The following is a 25,441-nucleotide window of genomic DNA, read 5'->3' as shown; positions in this document are numbered from 1 at the left end:
CTGTCCCAGACCGAGTCAAGACCGAGTAAAAATGTATCTGACACTGACACCGAGACAAGACTGAGACACTCAATATGTGGTCTCGAGACCGGTCTCGAATACTACAACACTGGCATCTGACAAAAATCACACTTGGCAGTGGTTCTTTTAGGTGTTGTGAAAATGTTGAACATTTAAAAAGTGTTCCGACCCGAATCAAAGTTTTCTCATCATGAATTCTGCTTGAGTGACATTTCATAACTGTTCTAGTCCTGCAACGTAACACTCCAGGTTCTGACTAGGGCGTTACTGTATATGGGGGATTTTATGCCCTTAGGCGATCAGACTAAGTGTGTGATCTCACTCAGTGTAGCTAGCTAGGTAGCTCACATATACTAATGGGCACCCTGAGGCTAACAGCTTAATCGACAGTACCATAATCCGTGTTCCCTTATGCATATCACTGTGCAATGTGTTGCATTCAAGAGAAGATCCCCATTCCCAGTGGTTGGAGGTGAGATCAAGTGTGGAGTCATTTCGCTACAGCTCAGAATCATGCATCCCCAGAGTGAGATGAACCCATGGATACCATTTTTATGTATCTGACTGCAGTTTGAAGGAAGATGGTAGGTAGCGTTAGTGCAATTGCTAACTAGTGTTAACACAATGCTTGGAAATCTATGGGAACAGCTAGCATGCTAGCTGTTCCTGTAGACTTCCATTCATTGTGCTAACTCTAGTTAGCATTGTCTCACAAAACTACTTCTAACTTCCTTCATACTAGACACAGATACATAAAAATAGTATCAACAAGTTCATCTGACTCTGGGGAAGTAGATAATATGCTTCATTGCCAAAATCAGGAACTATTCCTTTAAACGTACCTGTAGCTGTGAGAGACCCAACGATTTAAATGGCATTGCCCATAGGCAATAATAAACACTGTTCCCTTCATAGCAGACTGCAATAAACCATTGATTTCTTTGTATTAAGTCTTAATTAGAGATTCATTGTTATACCCTGGAAAGGTTGCGTTTGTTGATCAGCATGATGCACAAAGTTTAAATAGTACGCAAAGGTGTAAGGGAAATGTAATTAGACAATGCAATTATCCCAAAACAAATCCTCTCTCCATCTTTCTGTTTCTCTCCATCTCTCTCGCTACTCCATCCATTTTCCCTCTTTCTCCATCCCTCTTCTCTCTGTCCTCACTGTCTTTCCCTCCATCCTTTCCCCCTGTCTCGTCCCCTCTCTCCTCCTTCTCTCTTATACTGCTGATACAGTATTTACATGTCCTGATCCCATGTTGCCAGGTTACAAAGCCCAACATTACAGCAGGGTGTCATCTGGTCACAGATTAATAGAGTGTTGCATCATTCCAGGGAAACACTGTAAAATTCTCCATCCATCCCGGCGATCTCGCGTTGTGTGTCTCCAGTTTTAATTACCGGTTGGAATGCTGACTGGAACTTTCATTATATGAGGGCACAGGGAGGTCGCAGCGCAGATTTGCACACGCTCTGTTCCCTTCCCCAATGCTTGACAGGGTTTTATTAGATACGCTTAAAACGTGGATATAATGACATTTTTTGGGTTGCTGGATAAATAATGAAGTCTACAAAAACAAGATACTGTTCCCAGCAGAATTCTGCGTGTCTATATTGCTCAGTCATTTTCTTCTCACTCTCTCTCTCTCTCTTTTCTTTCTCTGTTACTGGTAATGAGATTGTGAGGGAATTTTTGATGTTTTTGTGTGTTGTTTATGTTTTTATGCGGTTTAGTGGGGGGGGGGGGGGGGGGGGGGGGGGTTGAGGACGTTGAGTATTTTGTAACCATTAGTACTTATTGTTGGAGGAAAGAGCATCAAAAGTCTCTCTCACTACCTTCCCCCACACCTCTCTCTCTCTCTCTCTCTGGAGTGTTAGTGCGCTAAAATGCAATATGGGATATGATGAACATAAGAGGTTCAGCCACAAATTGAAATCGCCACCCATAGAACTTACTTTAGGACAGGCTGAAGATGCACTGCAGCGCTGTGTCAGTGCGGCTGTGGTGTGGATATGGTCTGCCAGAATAGGATGTTACTGTCTGAACCATGGTGGCTGTTGGGCATGCTCTTGACTGAAATATTTAAGCTTGCTACTTTTCACATCATACCCTTGAGTCATGCTGCAAGAATACTCCCATCAAAACCAGACACAAACCTTTTACTGTATATTTGGGAAACTTCACCCTTTTGTGGAACTAAATGACCCCAAACTTTCCACTGCCGTCCCAGTCTGAGATGAGCCATCCGCTCCGCTGCAGCACACTCTGACTATGTTGTGTCTGTCTGTACAGGACAAGTTCACGGTAACAGAGTGATCCCAGCTAACAACAAATGTTCCCACAACTTTAGAGAATGTTCCCTTAAGAGTCCCATTAGGTCATTACCTAACGTTTCCATAGGAATGTTCCAGTGACGTGGAAGGACTGTGTCTAAGAGAACATTCCCTTAATGTCAAACACAAACTATCCAGAAGGTGTTCTCAAAATATTCAACATTAACGGAGAATTCTGCCACTTTATAACCAGTTATTTTGATGATAGTATGTATGCACTACTGTAAGATTTGATACACATTTTGACATTTCATCTTTTTTGTTAGTAATACTGCACAATTCCTTTTTTTTCTCATTTTGAAGCTTCTGTATTGCCTTTGTCTACAGCAGCCTTTCTTAAAGTATGGGTCGCGACCCACTTCCCGTTAATGGTTGGTCGCGACGTATCAGAGTAAATGTATTATTATTTCATTAATATCTGGAATTGATTTGTCCAAGTGCAATTGCACTCTCTGTTTGATGCGCTGTCTGCTTAGTAGCAGTGTCTCCGATCAGTTTGACAGCTGCGCGAGTGGGTGGGAGATGCCCGTGTGCTTTGCAGTTTACCAGATCTATTTCTGCAGTTCTCTTAAAGAACCCTCCACGACCCACACACTGCAGTGCTGTTGTTCGGCAGCATATGATGTGCTGTCAGCCACTGACTTGTCATTCCCACTCGGCATTAATCCCTGCTGTCGTCGAATGGACTCAAGCTAGCCACAAGTTCTGACTGATTTCAATTAAAATGAAACGCAAATACAGCGACGGGTTTCTCTCACTTGGCTTAATACAAACTTTGAGAAATATTGAAGAGCGCCCACAATGTGTTTTGTGTGGGGAAGTGATTAGTAATGAGTCTCTCAAAGCGAACAAATTATAACGACACATCCGGACCAAACATCCACAGCATGACGGTAAACCCAGGGAGTTATTCAGAACAGGGCAGAATGCTTCAGGAAACAGTGCTTCGACGGTGGAAGTGGAAGTCAGCTAGCAAGGCATTGTTGTCATTTTAAGGAAAAGGGGAACGGGGATATGCATTCAACTGAAATGTGTCTTCCGCATTTAACCCAGGAACAGTAGGTTAACTGCCTTGCTGAGGGGCAGTACGACAGCTAACAGGTGATGATAAGCAGGAATAAGGGAGTACTGTCTCTCATAGTTGTCGATGTGAGTTTCTCTTTCAAACAATCCCCTTGTACACAGCTAATATGCTAGCTAACGTTAGCCAAAGCAAGCTAGCTAGCTACTGATAGTGCAACCCTAAGAACAGTAGAGATTAAGATTACAAATGATCAGGCCTACTGTACATCTTACTATAGAAATAGTTGACAACAAGTCTAGGTTGGAACTGTTGCTGTTAAAATACAAGTAATAATTTTTATTCTGAACTGGAATTAACTGATTGAAGCAAGATGCTTTTTGAGAGAAACACACTCACACAATTCTGTGTTGCTCATCTACAGCAGGAAGTGGTCTCCTGCCTGGCTGAGAAAGCAGTAGATGTTCTGATCCAGTTTGGCACCACATACCTATGCAAGTCAGGGGTCTCAACTCTGGCCTACTTAAAAAACAAGTACAGAAACAGACTCCATGCTGAGCATGACCTCAGTGTTGAACTGTCAAAACCTGAGCCCAGAATAGACCTGCTTGTTGAAAACTTCAACCAGTCACACACCTCTCATTAGGACTGTGTGTGTGTGTGTGTGTGTGTGTGTGTGTGTGTGTGTGTGTGTGTGTGTGTGTGTGTGTGTGTGTGTGTGTGTGTGTGTGTGTGTGTGTGTGTGTGTGTGTGTGTGTGTGTGTGTGTGTGTGTGTTCTGGTCTACATCGGTGCGATGTGATCAATCCGTTTGTTCCAGTTCAGAATATATATACAGCTCTGGAAAAAACTGCTAAATTATCAGTTTCTCTGGTTTTACTATTTATAGTTATGTGTTTGGGTAAAATGAAAATGTTAGTTTTATTCTATAAACTACTGACAAAATTTCTACCAAATTCCAAATAAAACTATTTGGCGGAAGTTTACATACACCTTAGCCAAATACATTAAAATTTTGTTTCTCACAATTCCTGACATTTAATCCTAGTAAAAATTCCCGGTTTTAGGTCAACTAGGATTACCACTTTCACCACCGCTGAGCGGCCTTTCAGGTTATGTCGATATAGGCCTCGTTTTACTGTGGATATAGATACTTTTGTTCCCATTTCCTCCAGCATCTTCACAAGGTCCTTTGCTGTTGTTCTGGGATTGATTTGCACTTTTCGCACCAAAGTACATTAATCTCTAGGAGACAGAACACGTCTCCTTCCTGAGCGGTATGACGGCTGCATGGTCCGATGGTGTTTATACTTGCGTACTATTGTTTGTACAGATGAACGTGGTACCTTCAGGCGTTTGGAAATGGCTCCCAAGGATGAACCAGACTTGTGGAGGTCTACACATTTTTTTCTGAAGTCTTGGCTGATTTTTTTAGATTTTCCCATGATGTCAAGCAAAGAGGCACTGAGTTTGAAGGTAGGCCTTGAAATACATCCACAGGTACATCTCCAATTGACTCAAATTATGTCAATTAGCCTATCAGAAGCTTCTAAAGCCATGACATAATTTTCTGGAATTTTCCAAGCTGTTTAAAGGCACAGTCAACTTAGTGTATGTAAACTTCTGACCCACTGGAATTGTGATACAGTGAATTACAAGTGAAATAATCTGTCTGTAAACAATTACAAAATGACTTGTATCATGCACAAAGTAGATGTCCTACCAACTTGCCAAACCTATAGTTTTTTAAAACCTCTTGGCGCACGGATCCCTTTAACGGGATTATTTACGTAAACAACCGCTGAATTGCAGAGCGCCAAATAAATAAAAAAATACTAAAAATATTTATTTTCATGAAATCACAAGTGAAATATACCAAAACACAGCTTAGCTTGTTGTTAATCCACCTATCGTGTCAGATTTTGAAAATATGCTTTACAGCGAAAGCAATCCAAGCGTTTGTGAGTTTATCGATCACTAGACAAAACATTACAAAGCAGCAATGTAGATTGGTCACAAAAGTCAGAAAAGCAATACAATTAATTGCTTACCTTTGATGATCTTCGGATGTTTGCACTCACGAGACTCCCAGTTACACAATAAATGTTCCTTTTGTTCGATAAATATTATTTTTATATCCAAAAACCTCCATTTGGTTGGTGCGTTATGTTCAGAAATCAACAGGCTTGAGCGGTCATGAAGGGCAGACGAAAATTCCAAATAGTATCCGTAAAGTTCGTAGAAACATGTCAAACGTTTTTTATAACCAATTCTCAGGTTGTTTTTAACATAAATAATCGCTAATATTTGTCGAGCTACAACTTTCGCGCGCATTAACTAATCGAAGGACATTCAGCTATCCACTGACGCGTTTTGATAAATCTCGCTAATTTTTCAGAATAAAAGCTTGAAACTATGTCTAAAGACTGTTCACACCCTGTGGAAGCCATTGCAAAAGGAATCTGGTTGATATCCCTTTAAATGGAGGAAAGGCAGGCAATGGAACAGGGTTTTTTCAAAATAAGAGGCACTTCCAGGTTGGATTTCCTCAGGTTTCGCCTGCAAAATCAGTTCTGTTATACTCACAGACAATATTTTGACAGTTTTGGAAACTTTAGAGTGTTTTCTATCCTAATCTGTCAATTATATGCATATTCTAGCATCTGGGCCTGAGAAATAGGCAGCTTACATTGGGAATGTTATTTTTTCCAAACATAGAAATTCTGCCCCCTAGCTTCAAGAGGTTTAACAAGAAATTTGTGGAGTGGTTGAAAAACAAGATTTAATGACTCCAATCTAAGTGTATGTAAACTTACGACTGTATTTATATGGGTATTTCATTGTTATTTGTCTATATTGCATTTGTTTTATGCATAAGGGCAATGACATTTACCAATGTTTTCATAAGCTTCGATCTCAAGAAAATACAGAATTTCTCATTTGGGTCCCAGGCTGAAAACGTTTAAGAACCCCTGGTCTACAGCATACTACGATTCACATTGTGCATTTCATATCCTATGATGCAGTGTCATCGAATTTCCATGCCACTATAGTGTCATTTCGACAAAACAGCCGTTAGCCCCCGTTCAGAATGACTGAGCAATAACCATCATTTGGACATCAATATGCTGTGGCATCTGTAGAACGTTGATAACAATTGCAATGACGCAACCAAGTGACAAGAGGTGCAACCCACGACTTAGGGGACTCCCCTCCCTATTGTTTAGCAACACATCAATTACCAACATGTTACTTGTGGCAAGTAGCCTAGTGGTTAGAGAAGCAGTTCAAATCCCAGCTCAGACTGGAAAATTTGGTGCGGAGTGAGCCGGCAACAGGAGGATTGCCGGCTCACTTGAACGCTGCACTGCGGCTGACCAATTGCTTCCAGCCCCTCGTGGTATGTATGTGTCTGTGTCTCGGTTGGGTTGGGTTGGGTTGTGAGCATAAAGACACATTTACAGAAACAGCAGGGGTTCAAATTGTAGACCCCAGTTCCTACATTTGAATATAACAATTTATTTTATCAAACAAACTATGCTACATTTTATCTCTGGGACCCTCCGGATGACACATCAGAACAAGATTACTGAATGTAAGTACATTATTTACCTTCAGAGGTGAATGTATCAAACCAGTTGCCGTGCTACGTTTTTTGTTGTTGTGCCCTCTCCTCAAACAATAGCATGGTATTTTTTCACTGTAATAGCTACTGTAAATTTGACAGTGCAGTTAGATGAACAAGAATTTAAGCTTGCTGCCCATATAAGATATGTCTATGCCCTGGGAAATGTTCTTGTTACTTACAACCTCATGCTAATCACATTAGTGCACATTAGCTCAACCATCCCAGTGTAGGGACACCAATCCCATAGAGGATAAGGCCACATCGAAATTGAGACCAGGATGTTTAGGAGTGGGGTGAAAAGTGCCAGCTGGACAGGGTGCTGGAGTACTGAAAACAGGGGTAATTTTCATCCCTATCTTTTTGAGATTGTTGTATTACTTGTTGAATTAAATCTCTTTCTCTGAGCAATTGTATTAGTATAAAATAATATTTTCAATTTTTTTGAGCATACAATACAGCTCAGTATTTGTATAATTTATTTTATACAGTCTTTTTTTCTCATCTTTATCAAGGATGACCTGACGGTATTTGCAAACTATATCGAAAGAGTCACCCCAAATGAGCTTTGCCTGTGGGCAATTTAAGTTGTACTTTAGTCTGTTTAGCTGTGAGCATTGATCAAGGGCTTGTAACAGCTTTTGTACCTGTGAGGCAAACAAAAGCAACGTCGCCAGGACCCAAAATCAGATAATTTAGTGTGTTTCTCATGAATACTGGTTGGGAGAGCGATATCATATGCCTCGGTATGTTAGAGAGAGAAATAGCGCTGTCTATGCATATTAGCTTCATGGTTATTGATAGTACTGTTTAGCTATTATTTTCATGGCCGGGCAAACCTCACAAAATCATCTGACAACGTCTTTCTCTTTATCTCCCCGTTCTCCTCTTTCTTCTCCACAGTGAACAAACACAAGCCGTGGATTGAGACGTCGTACCATGGGGTGATCACGGAGAACATGGACACCGTCCTGCTGGACCCTCCCTTGGTGGCCTTGGACAAGGACGCCCCTGTCCCTTACGCAGGTAGAGACACCACTTCCCTGTTTCCCCCTCCTAAACGTCCTTCAAGGAACCCGATGCTGTGGGCTCAGGGTCCTTCACTGACATGCTGCACAGTAATAGCTGTTCATGTGAGGCTGTGGTTGATTGGCATAACTGGGCTGACTTCTATGAGTGTCTCCCTACCCAGAATGCACTCATACTCTTTCCTCACTTTGAGAGGTACATCTCAACAGCCTGTTCTGTGCCTGAAAGGTAGTGTGTATTTATGAATACATTTCTTCATAAGGCACCGTTATCTACAACCATTCACACTTCCTTGATCTGACTGGCCAAAAAAGGGAAAAAAAGAAGAGTTATAACCTGAGCTGCTGGAGAGGAGAGAAACTTCTTGAGCTACCTTTAAATACTGATACCCCTTGAGCAACTATATTAGTCCCCTTTGACATGACATGGAAATAACCTGGACATCTTCCATGCTCCTTGAATGTCCATGATATGCTTGAGGCAGAAGTTGCCCTTATCCACTGATCTAGGATCAGCTTACCCTATCTCTTGTCCTAACCTTAACCTTTAGGGGGATGCAAAGTATCAGCAGAACAAGGGCATCCTACATTTGTGAGAAAGGGCAAATTTACTTTAAGTGTATTTCAGGGAATACAGTGTACAGTATTTACATGGCCTTTCCAGGTCATGTCATCTTAGATATGTGGTTATACAGTGCATTGGGAAAGTATTCAGACCCTTTGACTTTTTCCACATTTTGTTACATTACAGTCTTATTCTAAAAATGTATTTAAAAAATGTTCCTCATCAATCTACACACAATACCCCATAATGACATTTCTGCAAATGTATAAAAAATATAAAACTGAAATATTTCATTTACATAAGCATTTAGACTCTTTACTCAGTACTTTGTTGAAGCACCTTTGGCAGTGATTACAACCTCGACTCTTCTTGGGTATGACGATACAAGCTTGGCACACCTGTATTTGGAGATTCTCCCATTCTTCTCTACAGATCCTTTCAAGCTCTATCAGGTTGGATGGGGAGGGTTGCTGCACAACTGTTTCCATGTCTCTCCAGAGATGCTCGATCGGGTTCAAGCCCGGGCTCTGGCTGGGTCACTCTAGGACATTCAGAGACTTGTCCCGATGTCACGTTCGTCATAACGAGGAGACCAAGGCGCAGCGTGAGATGAATACATTCTTCTTTATTTAAACGAAGAACACTAAACAAACTAGCAAAATTAACAAAACGAACGTGACGCTATAAACACGAGTGCTGACATGCAACTACACATAGACAGAATAACCCACCAAACAAGGACCAAGCAGCGTGAAAAAGAGGAACAGCGCTTAATGGGGAAATGGACCTGGGAGGAGGTATTAGATGGAGCAGGACCCTGGACACAGCCAGGGGAGTATCGCCTTTCTGAAGAGGAGATAGAGGCAGCGAAAGCAGAACGCTGATACTACGAGGAGAAGTACCGGAGAATAGAGGAACGGCGACGCTATGAGGTAACACGGCTTGCACGGAAGCCCGAGAGGCAGCCCCAAGATTTTTTGGGGGGGGCACACGAGGAGATTGGCTGAGTCAGGTAGGAGACCTGAGCCAACTCCTCGTGCTTACCGTGGGGAGTGTTACTGGTCAGGCACCGTGTTATGCGGTGGAGCGCACGGTGTCTCCAGTGTACCTCCTTGGACCAGGAAATCCTGCGCCTGCTTTGCGTACTGTGTCTCCGGTGAGTCTGCACAGCCCAGTGCGTCCTGTGCCAGCGCCCTGCAATTGCAGGGCGAAAATAAACATCCAGCCAGGACGGGTTGTGTCAGCTCTACACTCCAGACCTCCAGTGCGCCTCCACAGTCCAGTACGTCCTGTGCCTGCTTCCCGCACTCGCCCTGAGGTGCGTGTCCCCAGCCCGGTACCACCAGCGACAGTACCCAGTCCAGAGCGTCTGGTGACAGTACCCAGTCCAGAGCGTCCGGCGACAGTACCCAGTCCGGAACCTCCAACGACGGGCCACAGTCCGGAACCTCCAACGACGGGCCACAGTCTGGAACCTCCAACGACGGGCCACAGTCCGGAACCTCCAACGGCGGGCCACAGTCCGGAACCTCCAACGGCGGGCCACAGTCCGGAGCCTCCAGCGACGATCTCCAGTCCGGAGTCTCCAGCGACGATCTCCAGTCCGGAGCCTCCAGCGACGATCTCCAGTCCGGAGCCTCCAGCGACGATCCCCAGTCCGGAGCCTCCAGCGACGATCCTCAGTCTGGAGCCTCCCGCGACGATCCACAGTCCGGAGCCTCCAGCGACGATCCACTGTCCGGAGCCACCAGCGTCGATCCACAGTCCGGGGCCTCCAGCGACGATCCACAGTCCGGGGCCTCCAGCGACGATCCACAGTCCGGGGCCTCCAGCGACGATCCACAGTCTGGGGTCTCCAGCGAAGGTCTCCAGTCCGGGGTCTCCAGCGAAGGTCCCCAGTCCGGGGTCTCCAGCGAAGGTCCCCAGTCCAGAACATCCGGCGATGATCCACGCAGCGAGGGTCCCCAGCCTGGGGACTACGGCGAGGATCCGCAGTCCAGAGCCTCCGACGATGATCCACGGGTCTGTGCTACAAGAGCGGACTCAGTGTAAAGAAGGGGGGCGGCGTCCAGAACCGGAGCCGCCACCGAGGTTAGATGCCCACCCAGACCCTCCCATATAGGTTTAGGTTTGCGGCCGGGAGTCCGCACCTTTGGGGGGGGGGGGGGGGGGGTACTGTCACGCCCTGGCCTTAGTTATCTTTGTTTTCTTTATTATTTTGGTTAGGTCAGGGTGTGACGAGGCTGGTATGGGTGTTTTTGTCTTGTCTAGGGTTTTTTGTATATCTATGGGGTTTTGGTATTGTCTAGGTAAATGTAGGTCTATGGTGGCCTGAATTGGTTCCCAATCAGAGACAGCTGTTTATCGTTGTCTCTGATTGGGGATCCTATTTAGGTTGCCATTTTTCCATTTTGGTTTTGTGGGTTCTTGTCTATGTGATGTTGCATGTCTGCACTCGTTATTATTAGCTTCACGTTCGTTTTGTTATTTTGTTAGTTTGTTTAGTGTTTATACGTTCATTAAAAGAAGAATGTATACATATCACGCTGCGCCTTGGTCTCATCGTTACGACAAACGTGACACCCGAAGCCACTCCTGCGTTATCTTGACTGTGTGCTTAGGGTCGTTGTCCTGTTGGAAGGTGAACCTTCGCACCAGTATGAGGACCTGAGCACTCTGGAGCAGGTTTTCATCAAGGATCTCTCTGTACTTTGCTCCATTCATCTTTCCCTCGATCCTCACTAGTGTCCCAGGCCCTGCCGCTGAAAAACATCCCCACAGCATGATGCTGCCACAACCATGCTTCACCGTAGGGATTATGCCAGGTTTCCCCCAGATGTTATACTTGGCATTCAGGCCAAAGAGTTCATTTTTTGTTTCATCATACCAGAGAATCTTGTTTCTCATGGTCTGAGAATCCTTTAGGGGCCTTTTGGCAAACTCCAAGTGGGCTGTCATGTACCTTTTAATGAGGAGTGGCTTCCATCTGGCCACTTTACCATAAAGGCCTGATTTATGGAGTGCTGCAGAGATGGTTGTCCTTCTGGAAGGTTCTCCCATCTCTACAGAGTAACTCTGGAACTCTGTCAGAGTGACCATTGGGTTCTTGATCACCTCCCTGACCAAGGCCCTTCTCCCCCGATTGCTCAGTTTGGCCGGGCGGCCAGCTCTAGGAAGAGACTTGGTAGTTCCCATCTTCTTTCATTTAAGAACAATGGAGGCCAGTGTTCTTGGGGACTTTCAATGCTGCAGACATTTTTTGGTACCCTTCCCTAGATCTGTGCCTTGACACAATCCTGTCTCAGAGCTCTACAGACAATTCCTTCGACCTCATGGCTTGGTTTTTGCTCTGACATGCACTGTCAGCTGTGGGACCTTATATAGACAGCTGTGTGCCTTTCCAAATCATGTCCAATCAATTAAATATACGACAGGTGGGTTACAATCAAGTTGTAGAAACATCTCAAGGATGATCAATGGAAACAGGATGCACCTGAGCTCAATTTTGACTTTCATAGCAAAGGGTCTGAATACTTATGTAAATAAGGTATTTCATTTTTTTTTTATTTTATACATTTGCAAAAAATTCTTTAAAACTGTTTTCGCTTTGTCATTATGGGGTATTTGGGGTAGATTGATGAGGGAAAAAAATAATTTAATACATTTTAGAATAACGATGTAAGCTAACAAAATGTGGAAAAAGTCAAGGGGTCTGAATACTTTCCAAATGCACTGTATGGGAAACATCTACCCACTCCCTAAATACATACACTAACAAATGATGATAGGCCTGCAGTTGAGTGCAGGGCTCTGGCTTGTGACTGAAGTTAAATCACAGTGTCACACAGGTAGGTGACAGTGACATGTGACTTATAATTAGACAATGTGTTTTTTTTTTCTCCCTGGAAAACGAGGAGGCTTTGTGATAGGTACTGCTTTACACGTTATTAAATTAAAATAGCTCTAATTAATTTTCACTCTTGACAGCTGTGGGGAACTGATGTTAGATGCCATTCTTTTTCTATTACAGTTTATTTTCAAAACATTGTAATGGTTTGAATCATAGAGTACAAGACTATACATTCGTAACTTTTTTTTAGAACACTTGTATGTACACTGAATTCGGAAGGTATTCAGACCCCTTGATTTTTCCCCTCACATTTTGTTACGTTACAGCCTTATTCTAAAATGAAATCAATTCATTTTCTCACTAACAGTATCTCCGCGTATTGGGCAGAGCTGGTTTAGGGACACATTTCAACACCCAGCAACCAACTCAGAGACCAAGCCAGTGAAATTCTAATGGTTAAGCAACAAAAGCGTCAACAAAAAACCCAATGGTTTGTGAATATTTCTCTCTGTGATTAACAATCTGCTCTGTGACTCCAGAAGGTCACCACTGGTAAAATATCAACGGGAGGGAAAGTGGTGTTGTGCTATTTTTTGGTGACTTGTGATATTTCTCCCTGGCTTTTCCGTGGCGCCTAGCTAATGAATGAAACCCATAAAATGGCTACGAAGGAGATTTTCGAAAAAACGCTTGCAGAAAAGACACTCTGTCCTAATCTATCTTTCTCGGGTTTTGTTCTCTCAATCTCCTCAATTCTCCATGTCTCACTCTTGCCCTTTCCAACTCTGTTTGTCTAGGGTTCTCCTTTGCATTTTTCTCATTCCATCTCTATTTCTCCACCCATCTCTCTCTCTCTCTCTCTCTCTCTCTCTCTCTCTCTCTCTCTCTCTCTCTCTCTCTCTCTCTCTCTCTCTCTCTCTCTCTCTCTCTCTCTCTCTCTCTCTCTCTCTCTCTCTTATTGCCGTTCTTCTTCACTCTCTATCATTGTCTTTCTCCTTTCCTCTCATTACCCCATTCCCTCTCTCCTCTTTTCTTCTCTCTTTCTCACATCCCCCCTGATTCTCTCTCTCCATCCCAGCCATTCTCTCTCTCCTTTCTTTCTCTTTCCCTCAATGCCCAGCCAGCCCATGCAGTCGCAGCAGGCAGTGACTTATGCAGCTTTGCTCTCCCTCATCCATCCTGGTTTTGTTTCTGTGGAGAAAGGAGTGGGCCGTCGTTCTGGCACCACATTAATTGCTCTGTGGGAACATGGACGGGGATTGTTAAGTGCTTTGCCTTCCCTCCATTCCTCCATCCCTCCCTCCTTCCTCCTCCCCCTATCCTCCCCCTATCCTCCTCTCACAGCAGCTCCGCTTTGATGTAAAAGAATGATGAGCCTAAAGTCGATGATATATGGTGAGACAGGAACGAGAGGAGATGAATGGTTATTTGGGTGAGCCGTGACCATGCCCCTGCGGAGAGGAGGAGCGTGGGTCTTGTGTATGCACAGAGCGTTCTCAATCAAATCAGTGTGAGGGATGTGACGGGGGACTAGGGGGGACCGCAGGAAAAGAGGCAGTGTCATTGGCTAATTATTTATTGGGGGATCGCAGTTACGCCAGTCCTCTCGTCCATTCATCTCTCCTACAGGATGACGCTCATTCTGTATTGTTCCCCCGGTAAAGCTAGTTCCCCCTCCACACACGCACACATGCAAGGTTACAGAACCAAAAAGAGTATAGGGAGCGGTTTAGAGAAAGAGGATGGTTTCATGTGTGTGTGTGTGTGTGTGTGTGTGTGTGTGTGTGTGTGTGTGTGTGTGTGTGTGTGTGTGTGTGTGTGTGTGTGTGTGTGTGTGTGTGTGTGTGTGTGTGTGTGTGTGTGTGTGAGTGAGAGAGAGAGAGAACAAGAGAGAGAATGAGAGGGAAATGAGCAAAAGAAAGAAATGGTAATTAGTGAGTGAAAGTGAACGTGAGGAATAGAGTGAGGAGAGAAACTCGTCTTGTTATCATGAAAGAACCGTGACAGTGGCTATGGATGACAAGTTGTGCATTTGTAAGGGGAATGCACACTGAAATGAAGTTTGTCAAATGCACACAGTTCCAGACTTTCTACCCTCCCAAAAAACGACTTATTTATAAACCATGAGGCAAAATGAATGGGGTGGAAATTAATTTGTTTGACATTTTTGGAGGCTACATTTTTACACTGCTCATAAGTGTCACTGTTTTCAAACCACACCATGCCACTTCAAATGTTCAGCTTGGCAGCTCAGGCTATTTGTGCCAAGTGTTTGTCATGCAACAGTTAATGTATCATATTCCCACATGGTTTGATTATGAAGACAGCATGATTAAACACCACCTTTCAATAAAATCCTTATCTGCGTGTTTGTCGGTTAATAGACTGTGTTGATGAGTCTTATGGGCTCCATCCAAAGTGGCACCGTATTCCCTATTTAGTGCACTACTTTTGTCCTGAGCCCTACGGGTGCACTACGTAGTCAATATAGCCATTTCAGACACAGCCATGATGTTTTTCATGTTTTAATGCCTGTGGCACATGGTCCCATGAGGCATATAATGTCAATCATTTAAGGTGGAGGATGTTAATGTCTGCGAATCACATTAGCACGTTTCACATGCATAAGTACGTGCGCACACACACACACACTTGTGGGTGCAAATGTATGTGCTTGCAAACACACACACACACACACAGACACACACACACACACACGCACATGCACACACAGACACACACACACACACACACAGACGCACACACTGTAACAGCTACGATAAATGTGCAGTGGGGAATCTATAGATTTCCAGACTTTACACATGTACACATATATCAAACACATGTACACATATATCAAACACATGTACACATATATCAAACACATGTACACATGTATCAAACAGATGTACACATGTATCAAACACATGTACACATGTATCAAACACATGTACACATGTATCAAACAGATGTACACATGTATCAAACACATGTACACATGCATCAAACACATGTACACATGTATCAAACAGATGTACACATGTATCAAAAACATGTACACATGTATCAAACACATGTGCACATGTATCAAACAGATGTATCAAACAGATGTACACATATATCAAACAGATGCTTAGACTGATACTTGTTATTGTTGACAAGATGTTCAAAGGATTTTTGAACGATCATATAATAATCCTGAGTAATGATCGGGATTATGTGGATTATGTGGGCAGTAACAGCAGTAAAATACACAAACTACACTATAGGATTTCATAACAACAGTTGAAGTATCTCTCTTATAAAATATAATAATTCTGTCAGCTGACATTTTATTATATATATTTTTGAGGAGATTTACTGTCTGCTGGCAGAATTATTCCCTTTCAATAATAATAAAGTAGTTTATTCAACATTGGATGTCTCGATTGGACGTCTGAACTTCCAATTAGATATTGGATATTGCTCAGCTCAGCATTCAACACCATAGTACCCTCAAAGCTCATCACTAAGCTAAGGAACCTGGGACTAAACACCTCCCTCTGCAACTGGATCCTGGACTTCCTGACGGGCCGCCCCCAGGTGGTGAGGGTAGGTAGCAACACATCTGCCACGCTGATCCTCAACACTGGAGCTCCCCAGGGGTGTGTGCTCAGTCTCCTCCTGTACTCCCTGTTCACCCATGACTGCATGGCCAGGCACGACTCCAACACCATCATTAAGTTTGCTGATGACACAACAGTGGTAGGCCTGATCACCGACAACGACGAGACAACCTATAGGGAGGAGGTCAGAGACCTGGCCGGGTGTGCCAGAATAACAACCTATCCCTCAACGTAACCAAGACTAAGGAGATGATTGTGGACTACAGGAAAAGGAGCACCGAGCACGTCCCCATTCTCATCGACGGGGCTGTAGTGGAGCAGGTTGAGAGCTTCAAATTCCTTGGGGTCCACATCACCAACAAACTAGAATGGTCCAAACACACCAAGACAGTCGTGAAGAGGGCACGACAAAGCCTATTCCTCCTCAGGAAACTAAAAAGATTTGGCATGGGTCCTGAGATCCTCAAAAGGTTCTCCAGCTGCAACATCGAGAGTATCCTGACTGGTTGCATCACTGCCTGGTACGGCAATTGCTCAGCCTCCGACCGCAAGGCACTTCAGAGGGTAGTGCGTACGGCCCAGTACATCACTGGGGCAAAGCTGCCTGCCATCCAGGACCTCTACACCAGGCGGTGTCAGAGGAAGGCAATGAAAATTGTCAAATACCCCAACCACCCCAGTTATAGACTGTTCTCTCTGCTACCGCATGGCAAGCGGTACCGGAATGCCAAGTCGAGGACAAAAGGCTTCTCAACAGTTTTTACCCCCAAGCCATAAGACTCCTGAACAGGTAACCAAATGGTTACCCGGACTATTTGCATTGTGTGCGCCACCCAACCCCTCTTTTACGCTGCTGCTACTCTCTGTTTGTCTTATATGCATAGTCACTTTAACTATACATTCATGTACATACTACCTCAATTGGACCGACCAACCAGTGCTCCCGCACATTGGCTAACCGGGCTATCTGCATTGTGTCCCACCACCCACCAACCCCTCTTTTACGCTACTGCTACTCTCTGTTCATCATATATGCATAGTCACTTTAACCTTTTGTCAATAGGGGGAGCAGTTAGCATTTTTTTTTTCTGGGTGTTGCCAAATTAAACTGCCTCGTACTCAATTCTTGCTCGTACAATATGCATATTATTAATTCTATTGGATAGAAAACACTCTCTAGTTTCATAAACCGTTGGAATTATGTCTGTGGGTGACCCAGAACTCTTTCTACAGCGAAATCCATGACAGGTACTGCGAAGGTCTGAGAGCGAAGCTCTGGTCTCAGATCAGTTTTAAAGGTCTGTGTGTATCCTATGGAACGACATGAACTGCACCCGCCTTCCCCTGGATGTCAGTAACCAATGAGAAGTGGAATGGGCTTTCTACGTAGCTCTCAGAGTTTATAAAAGGCCAAGGAGTGAGGTGCGCCTTCTTTTCGACGCTGACCATTACGCAGAGAAGGACCTCAGGATGCCATTTTCAAACGCTCAGTTATCAACCTTAGATGTATCCGTCTGTAATTTAATTCGATATAGGTGTTAGAAACATCATAACGAAGCTATTTTAAACCGAGTTATATCAGATTATGCGAGTATATTGCTATTTTTCGGAATTTCCTCAGTATTGCGTCTTGAGGATTTGGACACGTTGGGGCAAAATAGCTATTGTTAGCTATTGTTAGCTGCTATATCAGAAGTTGAATGCAACGTTTTACAACCAAGCAACGATTCTTTTGGACAAAGGACCACTTGGCCAAGATTCTGATGGAAGCTCGTCGAAAAGTAAGAGCTATTTATGATGTTATTCCGTTTTTATGTGGAAAAATGTAAACTCAATAATGGCGACTAGTGACGCCATTATTGCGGCACTAGTCTGGCTGTAACGCACACTGTATGTCTAGTAACGTTAATTTTAAAAATCTAACTCAGCGGTTGCATTAATAACTAATGCATCTTTCATTTCATGTCCAACCTGTATTTTTTTAGTCAAGTTTATGAATAGTTTTCGATAAAAATAGTTGTATTTTCAAGATGGCGCCGGGCAGATTGCTTGAGTAGTTGGACACTATTTCCATTGTGTAAGCACGATTTGTGCCGCTAAATATGCACATTTTCGATCAAACTCTATATGGATTGTGTAATATGATGTTACAGGAGTGTCATCGGAAGAATTCTGAGAAGGTTAGTGAAAAAATTAATGTATTTTGGTGATGATAACGCTATAGCTCATTTTGCCTTGAATCAATGCTCGGGTAACGTTTGCAAATGTGGTATGCTAATATAACGATTTATTGTGTTTTCGCTGTAAGACACTTTGAAAATCTGAAATATTGTCTGAATTCACAAGATCTGTGTCTTTCCATTGCTGTGAGCTGTGTATTTTTAAGAAATGTTTTATGATGAGTAAATTGGTAATACACGTTGCTCTCTGTAGTAATTCTAGTCGCTTTGGGGAGATTTGTGATGGTGGCTGCAATTGCAAACTATGATTTATACCTGAAATATGCACATTTTTCTAACAAAACCTATGCTATACAATAAATATGTTATCAGACTGTCATCTGATGAGGTTTTTTCTTGGTTAGTGGCTATTTATTTCTTTATTTGGTCGAATTGGTGATAGCTGGTGATGGAGTGGAAAAATAGTGGAGTAAAAAAAATGGTGTCTTTTGCTAACGTGGTTAGCTAATAGATTTACATATTGTGTCTTCCCTGTAAAACATTTTAAAAATCAGAAATGGTGGCTAGATTCACAAGAAGTGTATCTTTCATCTGGTGTCTTGGACTTGTGATTTAATGATATTTAGAAGCTACAATTTACTTGTGACGCTATGCTAGCTATGCTAGTCAGTGGGGGGGGGGGGGGGTGGGGGGTGCTCCCGGATCCGGGTTTCTGAGGCGGTAAAAGTTAACCATACCCACATGTACATACTACCTCAATAAGCCTGACTAACCGGTGTCTGTATATAGCCTTGCTACTGTTTTTTTTCCAAATGTCTTTCTACTGTTGTTTTATTTCTTTACTTACCTACACACACACACACACACACACACACACACACACACACACACACACACACACACACACGCACACGCACACGCACACGCACACACACACATTTTTGCACTATTGGTTAGAGCCTGTAAGTAAGCATTTCACTGTAAGGTCTACATCTGTTGTATTCGGCGCACGTGACAAATACACTTTGATTTGATTTGATTTGTTTAGCACGGAATAATCAATGATTTGCCCCCGAGGCAGCCTGGCTGGCTAATTACTCCAGTTTCTTAAGTAGACTGGTGTGATTGAAATTCTGGACACTTCAAATGCCTCTTTCGCTTTCCCATGGGTTACAGTGCATTCGGGAAGGATTCAGACCCTTTCACTTTTTCCACATTTTGTTATGTTACAGCGTTATTCTAAAATATATTAAATATTGTTTTTCCTCATCAATCTACACACAATACCCCATAATGACAAGGCAAAAACTTTTTCTTTTTTTTAACAAATACCTTATTTAAATAAGTAGTCAGACCTTTTGGCATTCCTCATGATGCCATCTATTTTGTGAAGTGCACCAGGCCCTCCTGCAGCAAATCACCCCCACAACATGATGCTGCCACCCCCGTGCTTCACGGTTGGGATGGTGTTCTTCGGCTTGCAAGCCTCCCCCTGTTTCCTTCAAACATAACAATGGTCGATATGGCCAAACAGTTCTATTGTTGTTTCATCAGACCAGAAGACATTTCTCCAAAAAGTATGATCTTTGTCCCCATGTGAAGTTGCAAACCGTAGTCTGGATTTTTTATGCCAGTTTTGGAGCAGTGACTTCTTCTTTGCTGAGCGGCCTTTCAGGCTATGTCGATATAGGACTCGTTTTACTGTGGACATAGATACTTTTGTACCTGTTTCCTCCAGCATCTTCACAAGGTCCTTTGCTGTTGTTCTAGGATGAATTTGCACTGCACCAAAGTACGTTCATCTCTAGGAGACAGAACGCGTCTCCTTCCTGAGCGGTATGACGGCTGCGTGGTCCCATGATGTTTATACTTGCGTACTATTGTTTGTACAGATGAACGTGGTTCCTTCAGGCATTTGGAAATTGCTCCCAAGGATGAACCAAACTTGTGGAAGTCTAGTTATTTTTCTGAGGTCTTGGCTGATTTCTTTAGATTTTCCCATGATGTCAAGCAAAGAGGCGCTGAGTTTGAAGGTAGGTCTTGAAATACATCCACAGGTACACCTCCAATTAACTCAAATGATGTCAATTAGCCTATCAGAAGCTTCTAAAGCCATAACATAATTTTCTGGAATTTCCCAAGCTGTTTAAAAGCACAGTTAACTTAGTGTATGTAAGCTTCTGGCCCACTGGAATTGTGATACAGTGAATTATAAGTGAAATAATCTGTCTGTAAACAATTGTTGGAAAAATTACTTGTGTCATGCACAAAGTAGATGTCCTAACCGACTTTCCAGAACTATAGTTTGTTAACAAGAAATTTGGAGTGGTTGAAAAACGAGTTTTAATGACTCAAACCTAAGTGTATGTAAACTTCTGACTTCAACTGTATGTTGTAACTTGTCACTCTGAACGTAAAGGATAGTGCAAGATTTCCTACTTACCCAGAGTCTGATGAACTCATGGATACAATTTGTATGTCTGCGTGCAGTTTGAAGGAATGACTGGCATGCTAGCTGTTTCTGTCACATTTCTGACCTGTTTTCCCTTGTTTTTGTATTTATTTAGTATGGTCAGGGCGTGAGTTGGGTGGGTTGTCGATGTGTGATTTTCATGTTGGGATTTTGTGTGTTCAGCCTGGTATGATTCTCAATCAGAGGCAGCTGTCAATCGTTGTCCCTGATTGAGAATCATACTTAGGCAGCCGGGGTTTCACGTGTGTTTTGTGGGGTGTTTGTCTTTCGTGTTAGTATTCGTGCCACACGGGACTTTTTTCGGTTGTATTCTATTTGTTATTTTGTTTCATGTTAGTGTTCAGTTTATCCATAATAAATCATGGACACTTTCCACTCTGCGTCTTGGTCCGATCCCTACACCTCCTCTTCAGGCGGAGAGGAGGAAATCAGCCATTACAGTTTCCATAGACTGCTAAATTACTGAGTGCAAAGTTGATTGCATGTGCCACTCTTTTTGAAGCCTCCCCCAGACTACAGCTTTTCAAACTCTATCGGAAAAGAGGAAATGGGTGAGAGGACAATCTCTATTTTTACGAATGCTCTCACCTGTAAGCACATTTCATTTGGCGACTTTGGGTCTTTAGAACATCATGCTATACTGTTTAAATGTCAGCCACCAGTCCTGGCTCTGTATAGGCCACCAAAGCAATGCCCCACTTTCTTTACAGATTTTTCGGAACTATTGTCTATTGTCCTTGAGAACTATGATAAAATCATTGTGTTGGGCGATTTTAATATTCATGTTGAATATTCATGTTGAAGAGACTGACTCCAAGGCGATTTTTACTGGGCTATCGTACCTCTGAAGTTGCTACAGATTTTATTTTGTGTATGAACAATACACCATCACCTATTCTGTCTTCCTCTTGTGATGATTTAGTTGATAACTTTAATAGCAAATTAATAGCTATGTTGAAAAGGCCACATCCAAACAGAGAGCCCCTTGGTTGAGTGAGGATTTTCTGAGAAAGCAACTTGGCATATACAGTACCAGTCAAAAGTTTGGACACACCTACAGTACTCATTCCAGGGTTTTTCTTTATTTTTACTATTTTCTACATTGTAGAATAATAGTGAAGACATCTAAACTATGAAATAACACACATGGAATCATGTAGTAACCAAGAAAATGTAACACAAAACAAAATATATTTTAGATTCTTCAAAGTAGCCACCCTTTGCCTTGATGACAGCTTTGAACACTCTTGGCATTCTCTCAACCAGCTTCATGAGGTAATCACCTGGAATGCATTTCAATTAACAGTTGTGCCTTGTTAAAAGTTAATTTGTGGAATTTCTTTCCTTCTTAATGCGTTTGAGCCAATCAGTTGTGTTGTGACAAGGTATGGGTGGTATACAGAAGATAGCCCTATTTGGTAAAAGACCCAAGTCCATATTATGGCAAGAACAGCTCAAATAAGAAAAGAGAAACGACAGTCCATCATTACTTTAAGACATGAAGGTCAGTCAAGAACTTTGAAAGTTTCTTCAAGTGCAGTCGCAAAAACCATCAAGCGCTATGATGAAACTGGCTCTCATGAGGACCGCCACAGGAAGGGAAGACCCTGAGAGGATAAGTTAGAGTTAACAGCACCTCAGATTGGAGCCCAAATAAATGCTTCACAGATTTCAAGTAACAGACACATCTCAGCATCAACTGTTCAGAGAGGACTGCATGAATCAGGCCTTCATTGTCGAATTGCTGCAAAGAAACCACTATTAAAGGACACCAATAAGAAAAATAGACTTTCTTGGGCCAAGAAACACGAGCAATGGACATTAGACCGGTGGAAATCTGTCCTTTGGTCTGATGAGTCCAAATGTGAGATTTTTGGTTCCAACCGCCGTGTCTTCATGAGACGCAGAGTAGGTGAACGGATGATTTACACATGTGTGGTTCCCACCGTGAAGCATGCTTTATCTTGGCCATGTCGCAGTTGTAAATGAGAACTTCTTCTCAACTGGCCTACCTGGTTAAATAAAGGTGAAATAAAAATGTTAAATAAAAAGAGGTGTGATGATGTGGGGGTGCTTTGCTGGTGACACTGTCTGTGATTTATTTAGAATTCAAGGCACGCTTAATGTGCATCCAATAAGTATTCTGTGCAATTATTGAAGAAGCACGTTAATGACAGTAGTCCTACAGTATATGCCTATAGATTTTGGTGTTATGAATCAAGTTAAGCTGACTCTTTCGATTAAATGATTTTTAATTAGAATGCTTTTTGACGGCGTAACATAGTGAGACACGAAATGTTATGTGGTTATAGTGCATTTCCGAGATCTCTGTAAAAAAAACTGTACAACTAGGGCTGTAATGATGATATTTTGGGTAACGATTAATTGTCATGTTTTTTTTGCGCTGTGTAATGTATCATAATGAATATTAAAAAAATTATACAAAATACTTAATGAATACAACACAGCTTTGGTGACACCCGCAATTCAAAAAAGAAGATTCTCCTCTTGACCATCATGCAGTTCTGCTCGTGAAATTATGACCAACTTTACCCTCCTCATGTAAAAATGAAAATCTGATATTGGGTGAACTAGCCTATATCTACACCCCCCCCCCCCCCCCCCCCGTCTCTCCCCTAAAATGAATGTTTTGTTCATGGTTTTTGTCGGTCATAGGATTATATACGATTATTGTGCCAGCCCTAATATTATTGTGCCAGTCCTAATATTATTGTGCCAGTCCTAATATTATTGTGCCAGTCCTAATATTATTGTGCCAGCCCTAATATTATTGTGCCAGTCCTAATATTATTGTGCCAGCCCTAATATTATTGTGCCAGTCCTAATATTATTGTGCCAGCCCTATGTACAATAGATACAGAATTATTAAAGTGTTCAAGTTCAACGTCTAATTTCATTGATATGTGCTTATTATATTGAGATAAAATGACAAACAACACAGCCATTAAGACAAGGAATGAAAAGTTGTGTTGTATGTCACACGATTTTGGACAAATCTTCACAGTAAGAACCATTACCTGACAGAGTTACTAAATTGTTATTAAAATGTATTAAAATGTTACATTCACATTTTGGCCTTCAGCCTTAATATCAGCCTTCATATAGTGAGTTTCCCCACTGAGCCAACAGTCGTTTCCCAGCCAATGTGTTTGCACACACAGTGGTGAGAGAGCGCCCACGTGAGCACTCGCGCAGGAGTAAGAGTGCACTGCAGTGGACTTCGGTCTCAAACATGTCAGTGGTTTTGACGTTCAAAAGAAAACCCACTGACACCAACACTTAGTCTCGACTCAAAAGGGTCGAGTACTGCACACCGTGGAAGTTATCAAAAAAGGCAATGAAAAGTCAAATTAATGTAAGTTAATGTCATCAAGTAGGGAGAAAATATCTTCATTTCTTCACCTGGCAAGCTGTAGCCCTCCCAGTGAAAACTATTTTCTTGTAAAAATGTTCCGTTTGAAAAGGGAATTGACCCATTCCAACGCTCGACGTCGCAGAGTGGCTGTAAGTATATGTTTGCCAGGTCTCTGACTTCATTTTGCTGAGCCCTGACTGATAGCGCCTGACGTCCTCATCCATTGCTCTGTCAGTCTGACATTGCCTTTCAAACGCACTTTGGCACATTTAGTCTTTGCTCTTTTCTGTTCGCCCGCCCCCTGAAAATAAGGGATGGTTGGTGAGGTGTGGCAAAGGGCTTTTAAAACATGCTTCAGAAATGGGCATAGATTTTCTTTGAAAGGATGTAGAATGTGAGTTTGTGGATTTTTAGCTTTTGTCCACGGAGTCATATAGTGTCATTAGTATTGCGTATAATACATTGACTGTAGGCAAGGGGTTGAATACAGTTAACTTGCCAAGTAAACATACTAAGCAATTCAATCTCTATACATAGCAGTTGTTCTGAGTCACTGGACATACAGTATTACTATTTACTGATTGGTCCTGATAGCCTACTTACCTTTTCAGACTCAAAGCACTTTGGGTAACCTAGTATTTAAACCCCAGTCCTAGACCACTCAGCCCTTGAAACCTTGTGGCAAGGGCACTACCATGAAGGTACTTATTCTACTCCTGCTGCCGCCTTGCTTTGACACAGTGATGTGACAGCACCTTCCTGGGCCAGAATTAATGAGAGAGACCTCTGTCTGCATCGTCGCGTCATTCATCACTATGATCCAATGATCATTGGCTCATCAAATTACTGAACGTTAAGCAGGACATAAAGAAGGGTAATGGCCCGGAAATTTGTCAATTAGAAGCATTACAGCGCCATAATTGACCCCAGGTCTTCTCTGTCCACAAGGGCTCCTCCCTTAAGGGTGTAGACTACTGTTACTGTACAGAACAAGAGAGAAGAGATAGTCCCTAAATGGTGTCCTTTGTGTGTGTGTGTGTGTGTGTGTGTGTGTGTGTGTGTGTGTGTGTGTGTGTGTGTGTGTGTGTGTGTGTGTGTGTGTGTGTGTGTGTGTGTGTGTGTGTGTGTGTGTGTGTGTGTGAATTCATTTTTTTGCTAAGGTTTTTTAATTGGCCATGGGTTGGCCCACAAGGAGGGAATCTAATCGTTTGACCATTTCTCAGTTTCCGCTCAGCGTAAATGGTCTCCAGAGAGAGAGAGAGAGCAAAAGAGTGTCGTCGTACGCCATGTACGCTTGCTGCATGACGACAAAACCTTAGTCCGAGTGTGAGCTGAACACTGCTTTACAGTTGTCACTAA

General features: G+C 42.8%; 1 protein-coding gene across 1 annotated transcript in view; it reads left to right on the top strand.

Moving 5' to 3' along the window:
• The first annotated feature begins 7,795 nt into the window (after window positions 1–7,795).
• LOC120056279 (calsyntenin-2-like) overlaps window positions 7,796–25,441 on the top strand; it is a 183,892-nt gene continuing 166,246 nt past the window's right edge. Inside the window, exons 1-2 of the mRNA XM_039004526.1 lie at window positions 7,796–7,808; window positions 7,909–8,031. Of these exons, the coding sequence (XP_038860454.1) occupies window positions 7,796–7,808; window positions 7,909–8,031 (136 nt within the window). The remainder of the gene's footprint in view (window positions 7,809–7,908; window positions 8,032–25,441) is intronic.

This window comes from Salvelinus namaycush, chromosome 11 (assembly GCF_016432855.1).
Source record: "Salvelinus namaycush isolate Seneca chromosome 11, SaNama_1.0, whole genome shotgun sequence".
Lineage (NCBI taxonomy): Eukaryota > Metazoa > Chordata > Actinopteri > Salmoniformes > Salmonidae > Salvelinus > Salvelinus namaycush.
This window is presented reverse-complemented; position numbering and strand designations above follow the sequence as displayed.